At 45.9% G+C, this 22242-nt stretch overlaps 1 protein-coding gene across 9 annotated transcripts; it reads right to left on the bottom strand.

Moving 5' to 3' along the window:
* Positions 1-25: 25 nt before the first annotated feature.
* Positions 26-22016, bottom strand: HP1BP3 (heterochromatin protein 1 binding protein 3). 9 transcript variants are annotated; one of them, XM_065037671.1, is made up of 15 exons: positions 21879-21936; positions 19927-20019; positions 19153-19225; positions 13203-13402; positions 12691-12793; positions 11199-11349; positions 10698-10857; positions 9592-9735; positions 9046-9126; positions 7352-7506; positions 6520-6610; positions 5698-5857; positions 3084-3195; positions 2016-2153; positions 26-1198 (listed from the first exon to the last, which is right to left on the bottom strand). In XM_065037671.1, exons 4-15 carry the CDS (start codon positions 13296-13298, stop codon positions 928-930), a joined length of 1662 nt encoding a protein of 553 aa, XP_064893743.1. In that variant the 5' UTR covers positions 13299-13402; positions 19153-19225; positions 19927-20019; positions 21879-21936; the 3' UTR covers positions 26-927. The 9 variants fall into 9 exon arrangements, 8 of the variants coding, with proteins under 8 accessions (XP_064893743.1, XP_064893744.1, XP_064893742.1 ...); XM_065037672.1 differs by lacking the exon at positions 21879-21936 and adding an exon at positions 21020-21069; XM_065037670.1 differs by lacking the exon at positions 19927-20019 and having other exon boundaries at positions 21879-21930.
* Positions 22017-22242: the final 226 nt, after the last annotated feature.

The raw sequence follows: 22242 nt of genomic DNA on the forward strand, positions 1-22242 counted from the left end.
GAGAAAAGGACACACAAAGCAAGCCTGGAATCTAGTTTCATTTTATTTTAGCAAACGGCATGTTCTTCACTTATCAACATCTCTACATTAGCAATTGTATAGCGCTCCAACTTTTCTTTAAAAAAGGGTAAACAAGAGTTGACAAAACTCAGGCTCTTCATCTCTTAAAAACATTTGAAAGTTGGATTCAAGAAGACTTTTATATATTTTGGTTTGAAGATAACAGAAATGGCATCAGAAACACTAATTCAAATCACCCGCCGAGCCGAGAATGAACCCTTTGGGAGCCCCTCAGGCGTCAGACCATCAGTGGAGATCGCTGGAGATCTGACTCACCGTCAAACAAACCTGGCCGGTCGGAAGGAACCAAACGCGCCACCTCCTGGGCCTGTCGCTCCACCGGCCGCGCGGAAAGAAGCACCTCGGGGACTCAGTGCAAGTGCTGTATTTACAGCGCTTCGCCACGGAAGCGTTAAGGACCTCGTCATGCAGGGGGGATCTAGGGAGGACTCTTCTGCCGTTGTACCTTCTCCTTAAGACTCAAGCTCCCCCAATCATCCCGTTTCTGCTGTCTAAAGATATAAAGATCTTCTTTGAAGAATTTCTTTTCAAAGCCAACCCTCCCCCTCCCCAAAGCCAAGAGGAACACTGTAGAATGTACAGATTATATACGTCCTAGAAAAGTCCTAAAATTATTGCAGAAACTAAAGATGACTTGTTCCGGGGAGGGGCAGGTACGAGGCACAGCATTGAGACCTAACGAATGCTCGGGTTGGTTTGATTTAGTTTTCAGCTTTTTCCCCATCATTCAAGAAAAAAAAAATAATAAAGAAGTGTTTAAGCTTCAGAACTAAAATACAAATGCACGTTGACTTATAAAACAAGAGCGTGGATTTGACCACGGGATTCCCTGACACTGGAAAGATTTTACTTTTTTGCCCGGAGAGATTTCCTCATGGTGGATTTGCCCTTGGCAGAGGGTTTCACCTCCTTCCTCCCGCCGGCTGCTGGTTTCTTGGAAGAGCTGCCACCAGAGGGTTTCTTGATGGCTGGGGCTGCTGGTTTGGCTTTCTTAGCAGGGGTTTTAACCTTGGGAGGGGGCTTTGCTTTCCCCCGGCGGGCCGCGGGGGTTTTTCTTGGCTTCGGCTTCATCGGAGGGGCTCTGCTCCGGGATTTCGGAGGCGGCCTCTTCTGCATCCTGTCAGAAAGAGAGACAGCACAAGATCTGAGCGGAGACGCAAAACGCTACCTGGAGCGGAGCTGCTGTCGTCAGTTTGCATAAACGAAGCAGATCTTGGCATCCTCGCTCTTCGCCACGGATGTTCCTTTCCGCAGCAGTACGTTTCATTAGCTAAATCCCAAAGAGCAAGAACTCTGGCGGATCTTGCCACACTAAGCACTCCCCCGTCCCTACCGTGCTCTGCCAGGCAGGTTTTGAGCTCCTTCGTTAGGCAAATAAACATACAAACAATGACAACGAATCAAAGTCGGCTGTCAGAACAATTCAGAGACCTAAGCGCTCTCTTTGCTCTCTAAATGGAAATTCTGTACTCAAACACTTCTCTCAAATCCACGTTCTGAGGAAGGCAGGTTTCATATCTGCCTACAGAACTGCAAACAACAACGCAGGGGAAAGTTTTCCTAAGGAAACAATAAATACAAAAAGTCCTGTGTGAAACGTCACACTTTTGTAAATCATAAAAGGTGACTTTAGGAGACTAAAGGCAATACAAAGAATAAATACAGGCTCATCTGGAGGAATAAAAGAGGTTTTTAAATTATGGAATAATGGAGATGAGTATCTCCAGAGCAAGGCGTTGCTTTTGCTGACTACGCACATCCTGGAGAAATCCTGATCCTGGCAGGATTAGAATTAGAAACTTCTTGCAATGTGTCCTGAACAACAACCTTGTGGACAAATAACCATGGCAAGAGACAAACACCCGCACTCTACTGCAGTGACAGTCACTTTAATATCATCTAAAGGAGCCCATTTATCTCCCACGCTGCTGTACCTCTTCTTTGGTGGTGGCTCCTCCTCGTCAGACTCTTCCTCTTCAGATTCTTCTTCCTCCTCAGATTCTTCCTCCTCTTCCTCATCGGATTCCTCAGAGTCCTCATCCTGCTGCTTCTCTGGGTAGAGCACATCTGGGCTACAAGAGGGTTCTTGTCAGAGCGTGACTTACCTAAGGGCACGACTCCAGCGAGCCGTGGGTAACCCTGGCTCTCATCCTCCCACGAGGTTACAGCTTGGAGCCTAATCCAGAAAAACCCCCAAAGTTCTAACCCCAACATTATTTAGTCCCTGCAACAGCAGAAATACAACAGCTTGTAAATCACCAGGAACGTCCCAACCCTAAGATGCCCTTTCTCTAGTTCTCTCCTCATAACTCCTTCTGCGCAAGCACAGCGAAGGGACAAGATCAGACTTCAGTGACTCTAACACAAGCTGAAACATCGAGGACTTTGCATGTATGTAATAAAAGAGGGTGGGAAGCAGAGATTTGAGTGACTACGCTGCCACTTGGCTCTTCGTGGGACACTAAGTCACCGTCCCTGGGCTGTGCGTGCTCCAGCACAATATGCACTCCCAGAAGGGGAAGAAAAAGGCTGGTTTAGTGTCACAGAAGCTAATCTAGGCCATCGCCCCTCCTTCCAGCTCTCCTCCACACCAGCAGCAAGAAACGCAAACAGCTGGGTCCGACTCCTTGTGAGCATCCTTGCATGAAGAACACCACGCTCTCCCTGCTCACATGAGTTTGTTTTAGCATGGGAATGTTTAAATAGCCCCCCATCCTGCAAAAAAAGCATCATGAGAGCATACCTGGGAATAGAGCCTAATATTTTTAATTGCCCTTCAAAGCTTCCTTTGCTAATGAAATCAATTTGATGTTCGCACACAGTTAGACACCCAAGTAATGTCATTTTCTAGAGTACGGGTGACAACGTTGTGGTTCATCAGTTATTAAACCCTTCACAAACTTCCCTCTAAGCAGGAGGTTGGTCTCTGAACTTCAGCACTGCTCTCTGGCTGCCCTACATGACACTGATCTCCAACATCATTTTACAGCCAAATTCTTTACCTCGGATAATAAGGGAAGCAAAGCTGAAATGTTCCACTGAAGCCCTTCCCAGAAATTTGCTCCATCCAGCCATTCTTCTCACATTTCTGCAGGGTTCTCTTCAGTAGATGCACTGTGAAAAACAGAAAAAAGACAATAAAATCAGAGAAAGGCTGTGTTACTATCTTTACCCACTCGTCTAACCTTCCTGCTCTCTGCAGTGCCCTCTGAAATCAGAGCTGGGGAGTCAGGATGAAGCCTCCTTTGCACAGGACACCTGCAGAGGAACGAAACAGCTCTGGAGACCCAAGGCTTGCAAAGATATATAACAAAAAAACAGCGTAGAATAGTTTGGGCACCACGTGCTTCTTTCTGCACTCAAAGAGCAGCTGCTGCGTGTCAGACCCAGCCAGAGCGCTGCGTTTAGGAGTCCTGATGTGTCTTATTTAAAGGGAAATCCTCTTGCCATTAGTTTTCAGGAAGATACAAGTCTTTGCTCCTGAACACTTAGCAAGTGTGGTTTTAAACTCTCCAAAGGAAGGAGTCAAGAACAGTGAAGGTTTTGGATGTCACGATGCAGGGATCCTCCTTTATAAATGCATTCAACAGCACCATGGAACTACTTCTGTCCAAACTTAGCCCAAGTCTCAGCTTTCTTCAGCCTGTTCTCCAAAGTGTTTTTAAAACAAGTCTTTACCCTGTTTTTGCCATCATCCCATTCTAAATTTTATATGTGGGTTATCTTTCCCCATTGTGTTTTTTTAAAGGAGGATATTTGGTCTAGAAATACAACAAATACACTTTTGATTCAAGTCTTGTGTTCCATTGTGCACCGAGTAAGAATTGTAACCAAAACTGTGCAAATACACAGGACCTTCGACTCTGGCAAAGGGCAGAACTTGTTTAGTGAACTCAGACCCATTTTCAGCTTGAATTAGAGGGTCCGTTTACATGTTTAGCTCCCTCCAAACGAAAGGCACGGCAAGGCCTGTCTTCAAGAAGGTTCACTTGAGAAATAGAGAAACATACAAAGAAACACGCTGGCTGAACTGTCATCTGACCTGTTCTGTATGATTAACACACAGGTATTCACTCCAACCACTTATTTGACGCTCCCAAAATGGGCTTTTCTCAAGAACTGACATTTCACAGCAGGAGAATGACTTGGGACAGTGCCATACTTGCACCAGCTTACAGGCTACCTCTGCCACAACGTTTTACTTTGAAGGGCATTGGAAGAGCTTGCACAGGTAATTGACCTGATTACATCCATTAAATTACTACTGTTGCAACATTAGCATCCTCCTAGTTCAAGAACACTTTAAAAAAATGCCAACTTTTATAAACAGAAGCAACACATAAAACATGAGGATGGTTTTACTTTGGATACTAAAGATCAATAGCAGCATGTAAAGGATTTGACTCCAGTTATAAGATATAAAATGGAGAGGAATGTAGAGCACATCGCATATCTGTCCGCTTTTACATCTCACTGGATCTTCCTCCGGTTGCTCTTAAAACAGAGCAGAGATCATCAAAATTCCTTTTATGCAATGGAAGGAGAAAGAAAACAACAGATTGCGAGCTGAAATTTCCTTATCCGACTTGCAAGACTGACAAGCACTGGAGGCTGGTTAAACACAGGCCTCCAAGGACCAGGGAAACTTCCAGTGGTCTTGAAAATAAATCATGCAAGGGCTTGGTGAGCCTGGAAACTCTCTTCCCTGCCCCAAGATTAAGTAGTCACATTTGACATCAGTCTCTACCTGGCGGAAGGCCTCAGGCTATGTCTTTAGCCCATGAGGGAACCTGTGTTTCTCTATGTGTTGGGAAGTTTTTGCATCAAACAGCCGTGCTGCAGGTGAAGAGCGCGGGATTGACAGTCTCCAGCCCCACATCCCGATGGATGGCACCAGCACAGTGACACCGCAGCGACAAGCTGATCTGCTTTTAGGTTTGACTCCAGTAGAGATTGCTGTGAGCTCATCCTGCTTCAGGTGACCCCCAGCCTCAATTCAACAACCGCATCGGGGCTCAGACCAAATAATGCAATTAGAAGATTTGAAGACATGCTTGAAATCTCTGTTAATATCACTTCTGCTAACGCAAAAGTGAAAACAGACATTAGTGTTGTTCGTGGGAACAAAGACAAGCCAAATCCCTTCCCAAAAAACAACAGGATTAGTTTCTCTCCTCGCTTGCTTGACCTTTTAAAATCAGAGCCAAAGAAAGACCTCAAACAAAACAGTGAGAGACGTGCTTGTGATTTTTTTTTAAAGTTAGACTATGCAACTTCTCTAAATAAAAAGCATCTGCAGCCTTCCAAAATAGAGACAGATGAAATCAGCTTCGTGATTTAAGAACAATAAAGTACTCGAATACTATTCCCCGTTCCTGGGAACATGCTATAGAGAAGAGAGCCGTGCATCACATCTCAAACTACCCTTTGTCAGGCTTGAAAGGAGCTAATGGGAATTCAAACCACTGAGCATTGCTGCAGCACAAAGGGCCGAGCAGCTGTCAGCTCCCCAGCGAGCTCAACAGAAGCGTTCAAGGTGCTGCACAGAATCATCTGCAGCTCCAGGACCCTCTTGCAGCACGCACGAGGGAAGCGTTACGCAGATCGGTACTTTACCCTGGAAGTTGGAGTTGGTCCCTGGGTGGTTTTCCAGGATATACTTCTTCAGCGCTGTGGTGGAGCAGGTCTTCGGTTCATTCATGGCCACAATAGCCGACAGGATGGCATCTTCCATCAGAGTCCCACCCAGCAGGGGCTTCTCCCCTGATTTCTTCAGCTATTTTCCAAGGAGGAAGAGAAAAGCATCAAGACAAAATTCTCCCAAACCAGGTCAGGACAAGCTCCTCTGCACCAGGTGGGTCGGCGCTCCTGCATTAGCACAGATACGTTTAATATTAAAACACTGCACAGGGAACGCTTCTCTCCCAGTTTCACCTGGGAGGACAGGCCTGTTCAGTCAATTAGCCTGCAGTGGTTTTTATCAGTAACACATTGTCCTAGCCCCCAAATATGCTGCAAGGATGTGGAAATCTAAGGGAAGGAAATAAACCAGATCTTCCCCCATCCCACAGACCAAATGTACCCAAAAGAACTTGTACACCACAGACATGAGAAAAAATAAACACGTTGCGCACATCTGGGGTACCTACTGCACTCACAATTAGTGATGGAAAGGAAATCTTACCCCACCATCTCCCCTACTGTGCTAGTGAGTCAGAGCTGAGGCAGCGTGTGGAGCACGCTAAGCAAGGCAGGGAGGTCTGCTCCAGAAATGTAGACCGAGAGGAGAATAAGAGTCCTACCGCTTCAGTTTGACAGCTCAGGCTGGTAAAGAAAGGTGTACCCAATAAAACCGGGCAGGGGGAGAGGGTGTGTTAACTTGTATCCAAGGCTTGTGGTCGGTACAGTCAATAAAAGGAGATGAACTCTGGCTCTGACCTGGAATGTCCCAGACGCTCCCTTCCCTGTGATCTGCTCTAACTGGCCCTTCTCTACAGCTCTCTGCAGGGCATTCTTCAACAGCTGGGGTCTGAAATACAGGAGGATAAAGCTTTACTGACACACACTGACAGCTTAAAAAACAAACAGAGAAACAACGCTTTACACAGAGTGTGAGCAGAGTGGTATTTACAAGCAGTATCTGCCTACATACAGACATTTTAAACGGAGATCTGTCAGCAGGCGCTGATTACATGAGGAGAACAATGTACGTTAGCGGAAATTCAACTGCAACGCTTGCCGGGTGTCATTGCGTATCCAGAAACGGAGAAGCTTCACTTGGAAGGATTTGTTCATTTTGAAAAGCACATTTGGGCTCAGTGGGCAATGAGTCAGCTCGCAGACAAACAAGGGGCCGAGTATCAGCCCCTGTAAGAGGTGCCGCAAGGGTTTTCTTAAATTTGCTTCCTCCCCAAGCGTTAACCCACTCCCTATGGGCAAAGTTAAAGATTACTGCAAGTGTGTGGCAGCTAAAGCATCCAGAACCAAGCGGGACAAGATCCCAAGGAGAAGCCTTCACATCCATGCAGCTAAAGAGACCCGGTTTTGGGTAAAGCATGGAGGGAAATGCTGCTGTCGGTGTCAGGAACAACAATCGGGTGTGGAGGGATGCGACAAAAGGCTTTTCCTCAAGCTTTCTTGCAGGCTGTATAAAGCAGAGCACCACCTGCCTGCTGAAATACTGAATTAAATCACGGGGCAGCGAGGCAAAGCCAGAGGAAGGCTGCATTTCACCGCCTCTCTCCTTGCAGAAGCGTATTCCTGCACCTACCTTATATCTACTTTGAGTTTGGGGTAATACTGAGACACATATTTCTTGATCAGGCTGTACGAAGCTTCCTTGGGCTCACAAAGGCGGGTGAAAGCCAGCGGCAGGATATCTTCCAGCTTGACTTGTTGCTCTGCGGTCGAAGTGGAAGTGCTTTTCTGAAATACACATACTTTTACACATCAGTGGGGCCTAAAACTCCGGGTTTTCTGAGCCAGCAATGCACAGAAGTGCCCCTGACACTGGTCACAGATCTGGAAAAATCAACTTCTTTAACAATTTTAAAAGCTTAGCAGCTTAAGTAAAATAGAGCAACTTTAGCTGGAATTTTCCTAGGAAAGTTAGGAAAGTTAAATTGCTGAGTATTTAACATCATCTATATTTTTAATGGTTTCCTTCCTCTTTTTATAGGTATTTTCCTCTGTTGCCCTTCAATGAGATAGGTAAAAATTATATAAGAACCATCAAAGGCAAGACCTGTTTACACGGGTCAAATCTTCCCAAAAAATGAACAGCTGGACAAGAGTCCATTGTTTTTTCACTCAACAGAATGAAATCTTGATTGAAGCCGCCACTCTTCTCCCGAATCGTCCTCCCTCACTTTGATACCACGAGGAGGGGATAATCAGAAGAAAAAAAATTATCTGTTCTTTATACAGAAAACCAGTGAGGAAATGTGCTGAAATTCAATGATTTTGATGCTGAACAACAGCTTTGCAAATGGTCAGACTGGTGAGGGTGCTGCTCACCCACACAGCTGCTCGACTGCGACCTGAATTCACCAAAAACAAAAGCAAGTTATTCATTTTGCCGCAACACAGAGGATGCAACTAGGAACAAAGACTCCCATATGAGGTGTTAGCAGCTGTCAGGTGCCCTGCTCTAACTACTTAAAAAGATGCTACACTGCAGTGAGTCTCCCTCAGTGCCCTAGTACCAAACGTGTCACCATTTCCCTCAGTTTTAGGGCTTTTTGGTCTACCCAGCACCCAAGAGATAAGCACCAGGGTGTTACAACACTCTCTGGGTTCACTTGTCTAAGTTGCAAGGGGATCAGCAACTCCAGCTAAACGTTCTATAACCGCAGTGTTAAAAATGTGGTTCACACACCCAGCACAGCAGGGAGTGGAGAACCGAGATGTTGGAACCACCACTAATCGTGAGGACTAGGCTCAAAAACATCCCCAAAAAGCCACAGCACATTTCACAACCTCAAACCAATATACACCCAATATTAGCAGCTTTCTTCCAGAAGCCTTAGGACATTTTCTTCTTTCTCTCTCTGCCCTCACAGCTGATGGAAAAATGTTCATCTGTCAGTCCCGAAATCTTCCATTTACCCATATAATAGATATAACAGAAACAGCAGTAGCATGGAGCTCTCTTACAATACCTGATCTCTCTCTAACAGGTAAAGACACAAGAGGAGCTTCATGGTTATTGAGTTTTCTGCCCCTGAACCAAAGCCTAGGGGTTTAACGTAAGCATTTTAAAACTAAGATTTTGATTATTCTATTTGGTTTTAGTTTCTCATACTAACTTTCTGACTCTGGTTTTAGAGGAATGGGTGTTTAAATTACTGTATTTGGCGAAGGAGTAGAATGCCATTGGGGTTAGACTGCATCTTGTAAGATACATGTGTTCCAGTGCAACCCACAAAGATTTTTCTAAGTATTGTTGAAAATAATCCACCTTACCTTTCTGTCTCTGGCTTTTGGAACAGTTTTTCCTGCGTTAGACACCACCACAAAGCTCCCAGAAGCTCCCTTTCCTTTCACCTAGTGCGAAAGAAAGTCCAGTTCAATCTTTAACAAAGTAACACCAAATAATAACAATTTGAAAGAGACTAAGTGACACTGTTACACAGATTTGGAAGGCACTGTCACCCTGGCCATGGGCTGTCATGGCAAAGGCCTGATTTGAACCCGCTGACACTTCAGTAAGATCAAAAACCAGTAAATTACAGCGGTAAAAGAAACACGTTGCTGCAGGAATGATGTCGAAGACACACGCTGCTGCAATGCTATATGACACAACAGCAAGAAACGGGCAAAAATTGCACAAAAGCCAACCGTGCAACGTATCTGATTGACAGAATCGTGTTGAAATTCTGTCAGTGTCTAACAAAGCGGAGACAGAGGCTGATTAACCTCCAGGAGGGAGAAGGTGATCACCTCGGACATGTGCTAGCAGAGTTTAAGAAACTCCTGTGTGATTAAGTAAATACAATGAGCAGCTCTTACCTGCCTAATGATTCCTCTCTCCAGCTCCCGTTTCAGTGCCTGTTTTAGAAGGTAGCCTCTCCTCTCCAGCTCCAGAGAAGGGTATTTGTGGATGATGTATTTCCGTATCGCAACGACGGACGCACCGCTCTTTTGAAAGCATGCCTGAAACAGAAGGGAAAAGTTCGTAGAAACCACCTGCGCTGCAATCATCTTGCTGTGGGGCTGGAAGAACAGAGATTGAATGGATGCGCATCAGCACAGGATGCCAGGGCTGGCCTTTTCCCCACAAGGACTCAAGAGGATAAAATATGACTAACAAAATACTTAAGACAGCAAGTTAAGTGACAGCAAGTGCATGTCAGCTGCTCCCCAGTCCTGCAGAGCTTAGAAGTAACGGCATAAATACTACACGCTACTACAAAATACAGTCACCTCTCGACAAAGCAATGCTGCAAAGCTGTGAGGCATTTTGCTAATCTCAGAGTAACCATTAAGTCAGAACAAGTTGCCATTTTTTTTTAGAAGAAGATAGAGGATTGACTTTGGTAAACTAGTAAAAAAAATGAAGTTGAAGCTCATGTTTTGAAGGTATAGCGGCTGGAACGGCCACCATGGAGTACAGACCGCCTGCAAACCAAACCACAAGGGAAGAGGAGTGGGGTCACAGCACAACTCCAACAGCACAGGTCTCTTCTTACAACCAGGAGGAACTCAGTAAACCAAGACCAACACCACCTTGAAATGAGAGTTTACAGTATTGCCATCTGTCCTGAATTAGGAGAAGTTAATGCTGAAAAAAGCACGTATCAAATCGATCAATTAATCAAGGTAAATCAAGTTAAATATGGCTAGAAGGCACAGCCAATTAAATGATGACAGCAATCAAACAGGTTATGTCATTGTAGCTGTTTCTAGTAATTTAATTCAGGAGGAAAACAAATTCTAAACAAATAAATAAGCTACAGGGCCCCTCATCATCATCATGGTCTCACATTTCAGCTCCATGGGATTCGGGGCAGAAGCACAGAGGTTTAAGACAGTAAATTTCCTGCTTGTGGATTTTCGGTGCACAAATTATTCTGCTTTGCAACAGATGAACAAAAGAAACAGTTGTCTCTTCTTACCCTGATGGCCTCAGTTAAAATAGCATCCATTTTGGGCCGTGAGGTGGCAGCCATCTGAGTTTGCTTCTGTGCTCTAGCGAGCTGGCTCGCAGAAAGGGTAGCCCACGCAGGAATGGTCTTTTTCACCTTCTTCTCCTTTTCCTTAGCCTGATCCTTCTCGCTTAGGAAAAATACAAAGCAATAGTAAGACAAAAGACACTGTAAAACAAGCTGACAAGTAGAACAATAACAAAAAAAGGCCCAGAGCATCTGATGCTGAAAGGAGTTTAAAGAACATTTTGATGGTTTTATTGGAAATAAAGGATCCTGTCTTGACAGCCTCACATGTGTTCTAGAACGGCAGCTACACTTTATCAGTAGCTCCCTCCTGTGAAATATGAGCACATTTTTAAAGGACCCATCCTATTTCCCCATCTCTCCCACCGTCTGTTCTATCTCTAGAACACCCCTTTCTTCAGAATCCTTCCCAAATTCCTGAACTCAGCACTAAGCAAGCCTTACTCCTTTTTGGTTTCTTCTGAGGCCTTTGTTTCCTCCTTCCCTTCATTCTCAGGTTCCTTTGGCTGTTCTGCCTCAGCGGGTGCAGCGGGCAGCGTTTCACTCTCTTGTTCTTCTCCGACAGAGGCAGACTCCTCAGAAGTGGCTTCTGCATCTAAAAGATGCGAAAAAGTAGCAGGTTACTGCCTAAAACTACCCTCTCTATTCTTCAGGAAGGCAGAGGGGGGAAAAAAAAGCAGCTTAAGAACACAGCCCCCAAATTATTTCATACCAGACAACTATTTTTTCCCTAATTTAAACAGATGAGTTGAATGTAACTTTAGGAGGGAACAAAGTACTGAAAAGAGCTTCAATAAGGTGCAATTAGCCAGCAAACACCAGAATAACTTCAAACAACATCATGGAGCATTTTCACAGTGAACGTATTTCCCCAGTCTTCTCAACTCCAAAGGTCCCTGTTACAACCATCCCTCATCAGAGAGGCCTGGGTGGGGAGGGGAGGAGGAAATCAGGAGCACGAAACATCACATTTTCCCCTGGGTTGAGATTTATGTGGTTTTTAACTCAGAAAGGTGCAAAAACATACATCAGGGACACTGACAGAATGTGATACTGAAATGACACGTTCTGAGAAACTGGGGTGAAGCTGCTAAGACCAGACACATCAATCCTGGACTAGATTTTGACACGCTGTGGTGAAATCTTTTTGTTCAGGAAAATAAAGAAAAATATTTAAATATTATGTTTTTCCACTCTTTATCTCCACCTTGCGATTTCAAGCCATCTTCCTGACACTATGGAAACATCACAATTTCTACCTTTATTCTGAAGAACGTGCAAGCTTAAAAGGGACTATATTTAGCTATATTTTCCTGTCTGGAGTGTCAGGGTTTTGCTGCAGGGTATGAAGGACTAAACAAATGGGTTCAGAGTTGCTGCAAAATACAACTTCCCAATAATCCAAGAAAAACCTACGAAAGGAAGGTAAATCACAGAATCACAGAATGGACTGGGTTGGAAAAGACCTCAGAGATCACCCAGTCCAACCCTTGGTCCAACTCCAGTCCATTGACTAGATCACGGCACTAAGTGCCATGGCCAATCTCAGTTTAAACACCTCCAGGGCCGGTGAGTCCAGCACCTCCCTGGGCAGCCATTCCAATCCTGACCACTCTCTCTGCAGAGAATTGCTTTCTAATCTCCAGCCTCAGTTTCCCCTGGCAGAGTTGAAGCCCATGGCCCCTTGTCCTATTGCTGATGCCTGGGAGAAGAGCCCAATCCCCACCTGGCTAGAACTGCCCTTCAGGTAGTTCTAGAGAGTGCTGAGCTCAGCTCTAAGCCTCCTCTTCTCCAGACTAAACAAGCCCAGCTCCCTCAGCCTCTCCCTATAGGTAATATTAGTAATATTTTAATCTGGCAGTAAGGTTTTTTCAGGAGTTTCAGAACTAAAGCCTGTATTTGGATCTACATTAACACTACAGAACTATTACTGTACCCGCTTTGACCTCTTCACCCTCAGCAGGTTTGCTTTTGGGAGGAGTTTTCCGGGAAGCAGAATTCACGGCACGACGGATCGGCATCGTGTCGTCTTCAGCTTTCTAGAAAAAGTATATAAAAAAACAATCAGTACGGATACCAGAAATAACCAGAACGTTTTTGAAATGGGATTAAAGTAAATCAAAGCAGCATTATGTAGAAATATTCTGGTGACTTTTGGATTTTTCGGGATTTTAAGAGACCCTCAAGCCAGCTTCTTTGAAGCATACTAGGAGAGGATAGTGTCACATTTTACAGAAAATAAGTCATTTATTTGCAATTCCAAATTACATGAGATGAGGATTTTGACAAATACAGCGTCTCAGGGAAGGCAGGGAAGGGGAAGGAGAATACCTCCAGGGTTTATTAGACTCCCAAGCGAGTTTCCTACAAGCAGGGGGAGAAAGAGAACGGAGTGACCTTCAGCAGTACTGATCCGAGGGCAAGCTTGGAGAACGGGCCAGCCCCTACCTCACTTAACTTGTCCGTGTGGATCAGCTGAGCTCCCGTTAAGAGTGGAAGCGCCTTATGATGCACGGGTTCAGCTTCAGACAGATCAGTCGCCATTTAAATTAATTTCTAGCCCCAAGTGCAGGTAACACTGTGGAGCCCCAGGTTTTAACCCCAAGGACTTTTTCCTAATGGTTTTCACAGTGCAGTGAGGAGTCAACCTAAAGTACAGAAAAGATGGGGTGTGAAAATTAACAAAAACATCTACGTCCATGTATCTAACAAACTAAGGATTAAAAAGAAAAGGATAAATGACTTACAGCTCATGACTAACAGAACTGACAATCAACAATTGCATTCAACAAAGATGCTAAAACATGTATGCAAACTTGAGTGCTATGGATGTAGCAGAAATGGTGAAGGTGTAAGCCAGACCTGCAGCCTGCTCCTTTAAAACATATCTGAAAGAATAAAGAGGCTTTTAAAATTAACAGAAAGCGTTAACAAAAAGCAGACATTGCACTGTGCCTGATGTAAGGCGTTGAGGTAACTAGTAAGTCATTCGCTTTGGGGAAAAGCAGGAGCTGACACATTGATCCAGCTTCTAGCAGCCTAAAGAGTTAAACCGTTAAATCTGTTACGCAGAAAATACACACATTGGGGACCCAACCTGTGGCCCTCGCAAACTAAACCCCACGCGATTTATAGAAATTAATGAGTCCTTGAACAAGTAAACAACCATCAAACCAGCAGTCTCCATACCTTCTACAAAAAATTTAAAGCTTTACCACACTCTCCTCCACCATCATGCACACCAAACAGGTTAAGCTTAGTTTAACCCTCAGCAAGTCTCACCCCTTACTACCATTACACTTCTACAGCCTTTCTTACCTGCTGCCCATCCTAATAGTTCCACTATTTCCATCGCAAAACACAGGGTTTACTGGGTCATTCCCTCCTTGCTCTCACCACCCCCTTCACAAACCTCAAAAGCAATCCTGGGCTGGACCCACTTCCCCCCTTCCATCCCAAGGCCAAGCTCCACACTGCTGCCTTCCCTTCCTTACAGAGAAATAGAAAAACACTCCCAGTTTCTACCTACTCGGGGTGTTTTCTTTTGCTCAGACAAGAAGGCAGGCACTTACCATACATCTTCACTCTCTATAGGCATTTCCCCAGCCTGAGTGTCTCTCTCTTGAGCGGAGACCTCACATCACTGTTTTCAAGATGAATTCCACCAGTTCCAGCACTTTGTGCTGCGTTCTCTTTGCAGGGGCAGACGCTGCGTACCACATCAATATCACCTCAATTATTGCGCATCCTCGCCCCAAAATACAGTCCTGTTGTTATACAACAGTGGAGATTCCTACTAGATCAGAGGGATTCTCTCTGTCTCGCTTGTTTTCCCAGGCAAAACAGAACTCAGCTCGTCTGTACAGTGTATTTTTGTTACATCTCCAAGCTCTGGAGGTAGTTTCCATTCAGAAACCAGCGGCAGCAAAAGACAAGCCAAGGGGAACGCATGTTAAGATAGGATGGATACAAGGATGGGTGATGCAAGAGGCTCCATCATTGTAACTACAAGGTCTCCTCCCCAAATAATAAACTGATAAATTAATAAACCAAATCCCAGGTGGGCACAGCGTCACATCAGGTGCACACACCTACAGCAAAACCCACCAAAAAACCTGCATTTCAGGAGAATAAGACACATTGCTAGGTGGCATTGTCACAGGAGATGCTCTAAAATACATTCATCTTGCTGGCCATCCTCAAAATACAGCGGTTCTGACAGCTAATGGCAATCGATCAACTCCTGTGATGTTTGTGACTTCTCCTTTGATGCTGAAAAATGACAGTCAACTAGACCTGTCTCAGCACCAGTAAAAGCAAATGAGTGTAACAGTGCTGGATGTTTTCCTCTGAGACAAAAGAGAAAAATCAAAACACGGTACATGCCAAAACCAAAATAAGATGAATGAAGCCTCCTTCTGAAATTTCAGGATGGGAAAAAATACCAATGGCCAATTAGAACACAAGAACTATAGCCTAACACTTCTCCCCCTCTGTTTTACGGGACCTTCCTCCCTCAAGTGCGAAAAGAAAGAGGAAAACTGTAAAATTCCCTAAGGCTTCAGCTCAGCATCAAATGTTTTCCCTACCAAGCATGGCCTGAAGCCCTTTTAAAAAATGCCAGCATTTTGAGGTGAGTCCTAAATTAAGCAATCACAGCCGCATCCTCAGGGAAATCGGTTGGGGGCTAGAAAAGATGCTTTTCCTGTGATCATGAACACACACACACGTACAAGTGCATGCTGCGGCTGACCTGGTCACAGAATCACAGAATGTGAGGGGTTGGAAGGGCCCTGGAAAGCTCATCCAGTGCAATCCCCCCATGGAGCAGGAACACCCAGATGAGGTTACACAGGAAGGTGTCCAGGCGGGTTGGAATGTCTGCACAGAAGGAGACTCCACAACCCCCTGGGCAGCCTGGGCCAGGCTCTGCCACCCTCACCCCAAACAAGTTTCTTCTCAAATTTAAGTGGAACCTCCTGTGTTCCAGCTTGCACCCATTGCCCCTTGTCCTGTCACTGGTTGTCACCAGAAGAGCCTGGCTCCATCCTCCTGACACTCCCCCTTTCCATCTTGATCCCCAGGAATGAGTCCCCCCTCAGTCTCCTCTTGTCCAGCTCCAGAGCCCCAGCTCCCTCAGCCTTTCCTCACACGGGAGATGCTCCACTCCCTCCAGCATCTTGGTGGCTGCGCTGGACTCTCTCCAGCAGTTCCCTGTCCTGCTGGAACTGAGGGGCCACAACTGGACACAATATTCCAGGTGTGGTCTCCCCAGGGCAGAGCAGAGGGGCAGGAGAACCTCTCTGACCTACTGACCACCCCCTTCTAACCCACCCCAGGTACCATTGGCTTCCTGGCCACAAGGGCCCAGTGCTGGCTCATGGTCCTGGGCTTTATTGATTTTTAATCTGTGCACGTCACATGCATGAAAACACCATACTCCCAACTTTGACTTGAAATTCCCCAAGTTCTAAAAATCCTCTTTGTTTAGATCACCGTATAACCTACCCGATACTCTTTTTGCACTTAACACAGCACAATTCATAACTTCGGTGCCTACGATACATCCTGCAGAAATTCCATGTTGATTCCCTCTGCATTCCCCTGTGTGGATTATCTCCTGCTCCAAAAGCCAAGGGAATCAAAGGGCAGGAGGATCATTTCCTACTGACTTGAAAGCACTGATATTCTCAGCAGCAGAGTCACCAGCACCACCTTGTGAAAGATTCACAGCCCAAGGCCTGCACTTGCTTGGCCTATTTCTTTCCAAAGAGGGATCAGAAAGGAGTTTTCTGGGCTGGGTGTGAAACGTCAACTACAAACAGGCCTGAATTTAGGACTAGAAGGTCTTGCAACAGCAATACAGAAAAACTCTCCCCCTCTAAATAAAAAACCCAACTCTCCAAATAAAAAAAAACCCTCTGCCCCTCCAATTAAAACAGAAAATTTATTTAACTGAAAAATCAAGTCGCCCAAACCAACTGTTACCTGGACATCCTATTTCATAAGAAATCTTTCAATGCGTACCACAGCTATGACTGCAAGAACCTCTCTTAATAATAAACGACTGGAAAGTAATAACTGGAGTTTGCATTTACACAAATGTCAGACAAATATTGTGCTTGGAAAGTGGGAAGAGGCCATCAACTGAGGCTGCCGGTTTTCAGGGTTGGGTAACTCTCATGTGCACTTAAATCTGATTGACTGTCAGGAAAACAAAATAATCACATCAGCAATGAAACAAACATTACAATCCAAATATTTTCAAAAAGTTGCCATGAAAGCACAGATAGTAACTCCTCACATAGCTACTCACACTCATTTTCCTACGGGTCGTTTGAACTGCAGGTTCACAGGTTCCCCAACTATCATGAACTAGTCATTTCAAAGCTGCTAAACCCGCAAGGAGCTGATAAATCACATAAAAAGCCCAACTTTCTGGATTTCTAGGTTGGCATAAATGGTTGATAGTGTCCAGCCTCCCAGCTCAGTGAGCGGCCACTAACGGAAGATGCCGTCAATGTACAGGTAGCATTCTGCGAACTATTAGAGAACAATATACCAATTTCTTCCTGAACTATCAACACATCCTTAGAGGGGAAAAGGGGAGGAAAAGGGGGTGAGACACACACATTTTGAACAATATTTCGAAGAGTGGAGTCCCAACACCAATGTAGCCAACACAGGAACATGCAAAAGAAAATAAAACAGTTAATTTGAGGCATAGTTTGGCTGACTCCTTGAACTTCTGCTGCTGGCCATAAGATTATTTTTTCCAGCTTATCTCAGACTTCAACCTCATTTAAGGGAAAATATTTCAGGATAAAATCAGGTCTCGAACATGGCAAAGCCAAGTGTGAGGCTGCTGGAAACACCAAGTCACAAGGATGGCGCAGGGTGCACAGGCTGAGCGGATTGAAAACAAATATGCAATGGAAAAATGAGAAAGTATATCCAATCCTGTGCCCTCCGGTGTCCCCTTACTGTCACCCGACACGTACACCGGTGATTGATGCGCTCTTAGACACGGCTTGGTATATGACATGACGCAGGGCTAGAAATCAGGTCAAAAAAGGTTAGAAGAGGTTTTTATGCTCTTGCAGATTTGAAGCCAGGGTGTCGAGAGATCCCAAACCGTCAACCTTACAGGCAGTGCAAACAAGAAGGACTGTTTTATTATCAGAAAGCCTTAGAAAGCAAAGTAACTGGCTTTCAAGAACAGGCTATTGATTATTGTGCAATTATCTACTAGTTTCTAAAGCTGAATTGAGCAGAAGAGCATTTACATGACTCAAAAGCTGCAGAAAAAAGCACGGGAAATATTAATATTTTCACAAAGCCGACATGGAAATCCAAAACAAACATGCAAAAAAGATTACTTTCTAGATGGGAACCGGGCCAACTTTTTCAAGACTTCTGGCCTTCTGAAATCCTCAAAGCTCCCCCCCTAAAAATCCAGCTCAGGTAGAAGACACCACCAAACTCCTCAATATCCGTGATGCCACAGAATATATAACCCAGCAACGTCTTTGATACAAAGTTGTTTTACAAACTCTATCTGTTAAAAGTTCTCGGCTGATTGCCTGTCACTGCTTCACCAAGACGTTCTAGTATTTACCAGCCTCTCTTAGTTTTGCAGTTAATCCTGTTGTCCTGTTTAAGTCAGACCAGTAGTATTTAGTAATTTAAAACAGCCTAAAAATGTGTAAAGGAATAAAATACATTACTGAATACAGAATAAAAGTTAGTCCCTACTTCTAATCCTTCCTTGGCAACCTGTTCGGAAATTCACTCCCGTTCCACAGCTGGCTGAGCGTTTCTTCACAACTGGCATTCCCATCACTTTTGCTGCCATTTCAACAGTTTTGTGTGATCTCTGTCCCGATCCCGATGGCCACACCGCTTCCATATCCTGGGAGGTGTCCTAGTTAGGCTGGGTTTTCAGTCACCTGCCTCCCGATTAAGCTACAAGGGCTGTATTTGCAACTTGGAGTCTCCCAGAGATCTGTTACAAGCTATTCGAGCCCCATGCTGCTACAAGCATTATAAACATCTTGTTTCAATTAAAGCAGAACAGGGGTCCAATACAAAGATCCAAGAGCTCGCCACTTGCCAGGCAAGAAATTCTTTGGCTTGACTCGCGTTACAGTTTCTATTTCCATCTACTACTTCCCTTCGGCGTTAAGGAGAAGAACAATGAAAGTCAAACACATCAGGGTTCAGAGGAGCACGGCAAAAATCCTTCACACCTCCCGTTTACAAACACATTCCGACACAGAGACCCAAAGGAGAGTTTTGCTTTCTCTAAAGAAGAGGAGAATCTAATGACACAGTAGGTAGCTTTAAATTTGGATCTGAGACTCCAAACACCACAAATGCAACCTGACTTACACCTTACCTATCCCGTTGACTTCTACAGAGCAAAGCAGATATTAAATAGTGCCCTTCTGCACGCAGGGATGCTGCTTTCACTGCAAAAAGAAAACAAAGCACATTTCTGCAACGAGATTGATGCTCTGCCTCCCCACCCGGGCCTGAGCTCAGCACCTCAGCTCTGCCAGGGTATAACACCAGCAACTTGGAGTCAGCTTGATCTCTACAGATATTTATAAAAATACGAGTAAGAACCCACGCTTCACCTCCACCAAGAACTCCATATAAAAACCACCAGACTCTTTCACCATCAGTCTTTGAACCTATACAGAAGATAACAGCAGATCATTTCCATGGCTTGAATGGTCCATGATACAGATTATCCATGTGCTGCCACTGACACAGGCAGCTCAGGAATGAAACAGCCTGTGTTCGAGTGCACAGGGTTCAGCTTTCTAACAAATTTAGGCCACAAATACAGAACTACTCCAGCATGAAAATCCACTGCTGAAAGTTTCATAGCCTTGGATGAAATACCTTAATTCCAGGATACAACATTATGAATTCTGACAAACCACTGACACTTCAGTGAAAATTCAGGCCACTAACATTACATACCAGGGTAAGAACCTTTTATAGGCAACATCCTCCTTGCTTAGATGGATTACATTTAAAACCACTATATAAACTCTCCTCCCAAACTATTTGTTATTCAGCCATCATGGATTATTCTATAGTACAAAACTATACATAATAAAAGCTATGATTTCCTTGCAGTCTACATAAAAACAACTCATACCTCACATTAGAGTCCATCAATGTAAAACAACTTTAATTCTGCCTCATAGAAGTTGAAATCCTCAGAGCAACCTGGGTCTCTTGGAATAAAACACTGAGAAAAGATTTACACATCAGTTTTTATTGAAAGGGAAAAGAAATTCTGAGAAGATATTCTAAAGACAAAAATAATTCAAGCAGCTACTACCTGAGGAAAGTGCACAATGCATTGGAAAGCTAATTTATTAGGATGCACATGCAGGTAAGGGGGAGAAAGGGTGCAAAAGCCAGTAGATGTTTTCAAGGCATTTACACCAAGTTCTTCCCCCCTGCAACAGAAATTACGTGCATTTTTTCATCCCCCATCTATTCCTTATTTCCCAAGGACTTCCCGCTTTATCCACCGACTTTTTAAGTCACTCCTGAGGATGGTGAGTCCATCAAAACTCAGAACAGACACTCACCAGTGATACCCTATTCTCCTCCCATTCTCCCTACACACACTGTCCTCACGTGGAGGAGCTTAATAGTGCAACTTTGTTTATAAACATGACTACTTCCCGACCTCTCCCGCCTCAATAAGATAACCATTTGCCAAAGACTGCTGGCCAGCTATTGCTAAAAATACTGTTCATGGTAAAAGCAAACAAACAAAAGTCACATACTTGAAAACCAGAACGCAACTATTACTCAAAAGACCTGATAAGAACGGAGAAGTGATATGTTTGTTAACCCAGAGATAATTCAGCAGCCTGAGAGTGAAATACCATAAAAATGAACAAACCGTCAGTCTCTGCTACAGTTTAAGAGGAGCAAACACACCCCCAACCCCCTATTATCCAATGTCTGCAGCACAGGCTGAGCAACCCCCTTGATTTGCAGACACCAGTGACTGTGAAAATGGTTAAAATACATACAGGAAGAATTTGTTTGGAACAGTGTCCCTGTTCTGGAGCTGTCCTGGGGCACAGTGACCTGGGGGAGCCCCTCTGGCTCAGCAAGAGCTACATCAGTTTCCACCAGCTTAGATTTTGGTGGCTGACCCTCTCTCCTTAAGTCTTTGCAAGGTTTTAACCGCCAAAACGCAGCTCAGAAGGGCAACAAGGATAACGAACCTGGAATGGAAGTCCCCCTGGAACAGTCTCATTCCAGACTGGAATTTAATAACCTCTACAGAGCAGCACATGCAATGAGGGGAGGAAGGTAATTAACATTCTTTAACCGGGCTGTGACCACCACAGGCTCTTGGGGAGCTGCTCAGAAGTACCCGGTAGTCTCACGCTTAGGCCTGTATCCATCTCTAGCGGAACTGAGAGGGATTTAGAGCTGCTTTTTGGAAGCAGAACCACACTGAAGTCTTGGACAGAGTTCTTCCTCGAGTGGCAGCACTTCTCTGGCCTCTGAGGGGGTTTGTGGAGGAAAAAATAAAACAAAACAACAAACAGCCAAACAACCAAAACGCGGGAAGGCTATGGCAGGCGCTGAAGCACTTCCTAAGTTTATAAATAGCGATTATTTCTTGTGGCGCACGCCTAACAGCCCCTCCTGCCGCTGACCTTCCCCCGCCACGGCCGCCGAGGTTCTCCAGGTGTCAAGGCCGGGAAAGGCGGGTTTAGCTCCCGTGGCTCCTTTGTGAGAACCGACGAGGGGCCGGGGCCCCGCCGGGCCCGCCCGCACCGGCCCCACGGCAGCCGAGAGCCGGGGCCGCCTCCCTGGGCCTGGCCGGGGGGAGCAGGCCGTGCTGACCACCGCCGCAGTCCCCACTGCCCGCGCGGCCTGTCGCGACTCGGCACGACAGCCCCCCCGTGAGGCCTGTCAAGAGGGGGCGCGGCGCTGAGGGGAGCTCCGGGCCTCCCCCTCTGCCCCGGCGGCCGCGCCAGGCCGCCTCCGCGCCTCACACGCACCACACCGCGGCCTACCGGGCCCGGCCCGCCACCTCCCTCACCCCGCCGCGGCGCCGGGGGCGGGACTCACCAGCAGGCCCGGCGGACACAAAGCGGCCCCTCTAATGGCGGCGGCGGAGGGGGAACCGGCGGGGGGGGGCGGCCGGGGCAAAGGGGCGGGGGCGGGGCCGTGGGGGGGTGTGGCCGCGACGCGCGGGGAGGGGGCGGGGCGTAGCGGCGCCGCCGGCCAATGGGAAGCCGCGGGCATTTTTTGAACGCCGGCCCACCCCCCCCGCTCCCCTGCGCCTCCACGTCGCGCGGGAGAGTGGAGAAAGACGGGAATGTGCGCATGCGCGGCGGCCCCTCCCGCCCTGCCCACACAAGGGGCGGGCGGGGCGCTCGCGCCTCCTGGGCGGGCTGCTCGCAACGCTGCGCACGCGCGCTGGCCGCCGCCT

The sequence above is a fragment of the Columba livia genome, chromosome 21, assembly GCF_036013475.1.
Source record: "Columba livia isolate bColLiv1 breed racing homer chromosome 21, bColLiv1.pat.W.v2, whole genome shotgun sequence".
NCBI lineage: Eukaryota > Metazoa > Chordata > Aves > Columbiformes > Columbidae > Columba > Columba livia.

Coding starts and splice junctions, on each gene's coding strand:
- HP1BP3 (XM_065037668.1), bottom strand. CDS start 13,298: ATGGCGACTGATCTGTCTGAAGCTGAACCCGTGCATCATAAGGCGCTT. Junction 9,736..10,697: donor TTTTAACTGAGGCCATCAGG/GTAAGAAGAGAC, acceptor CTTCTGTTTCAG/GCATGCTTTCAAAAGAGCGG. Junction 3,196..5,697: donor GACCAACTCCAACTTCCAGG/GTAAAGTACCGA, acceptor TGTTTTTCACAG/TGCATCTACTGAAGAGAACC.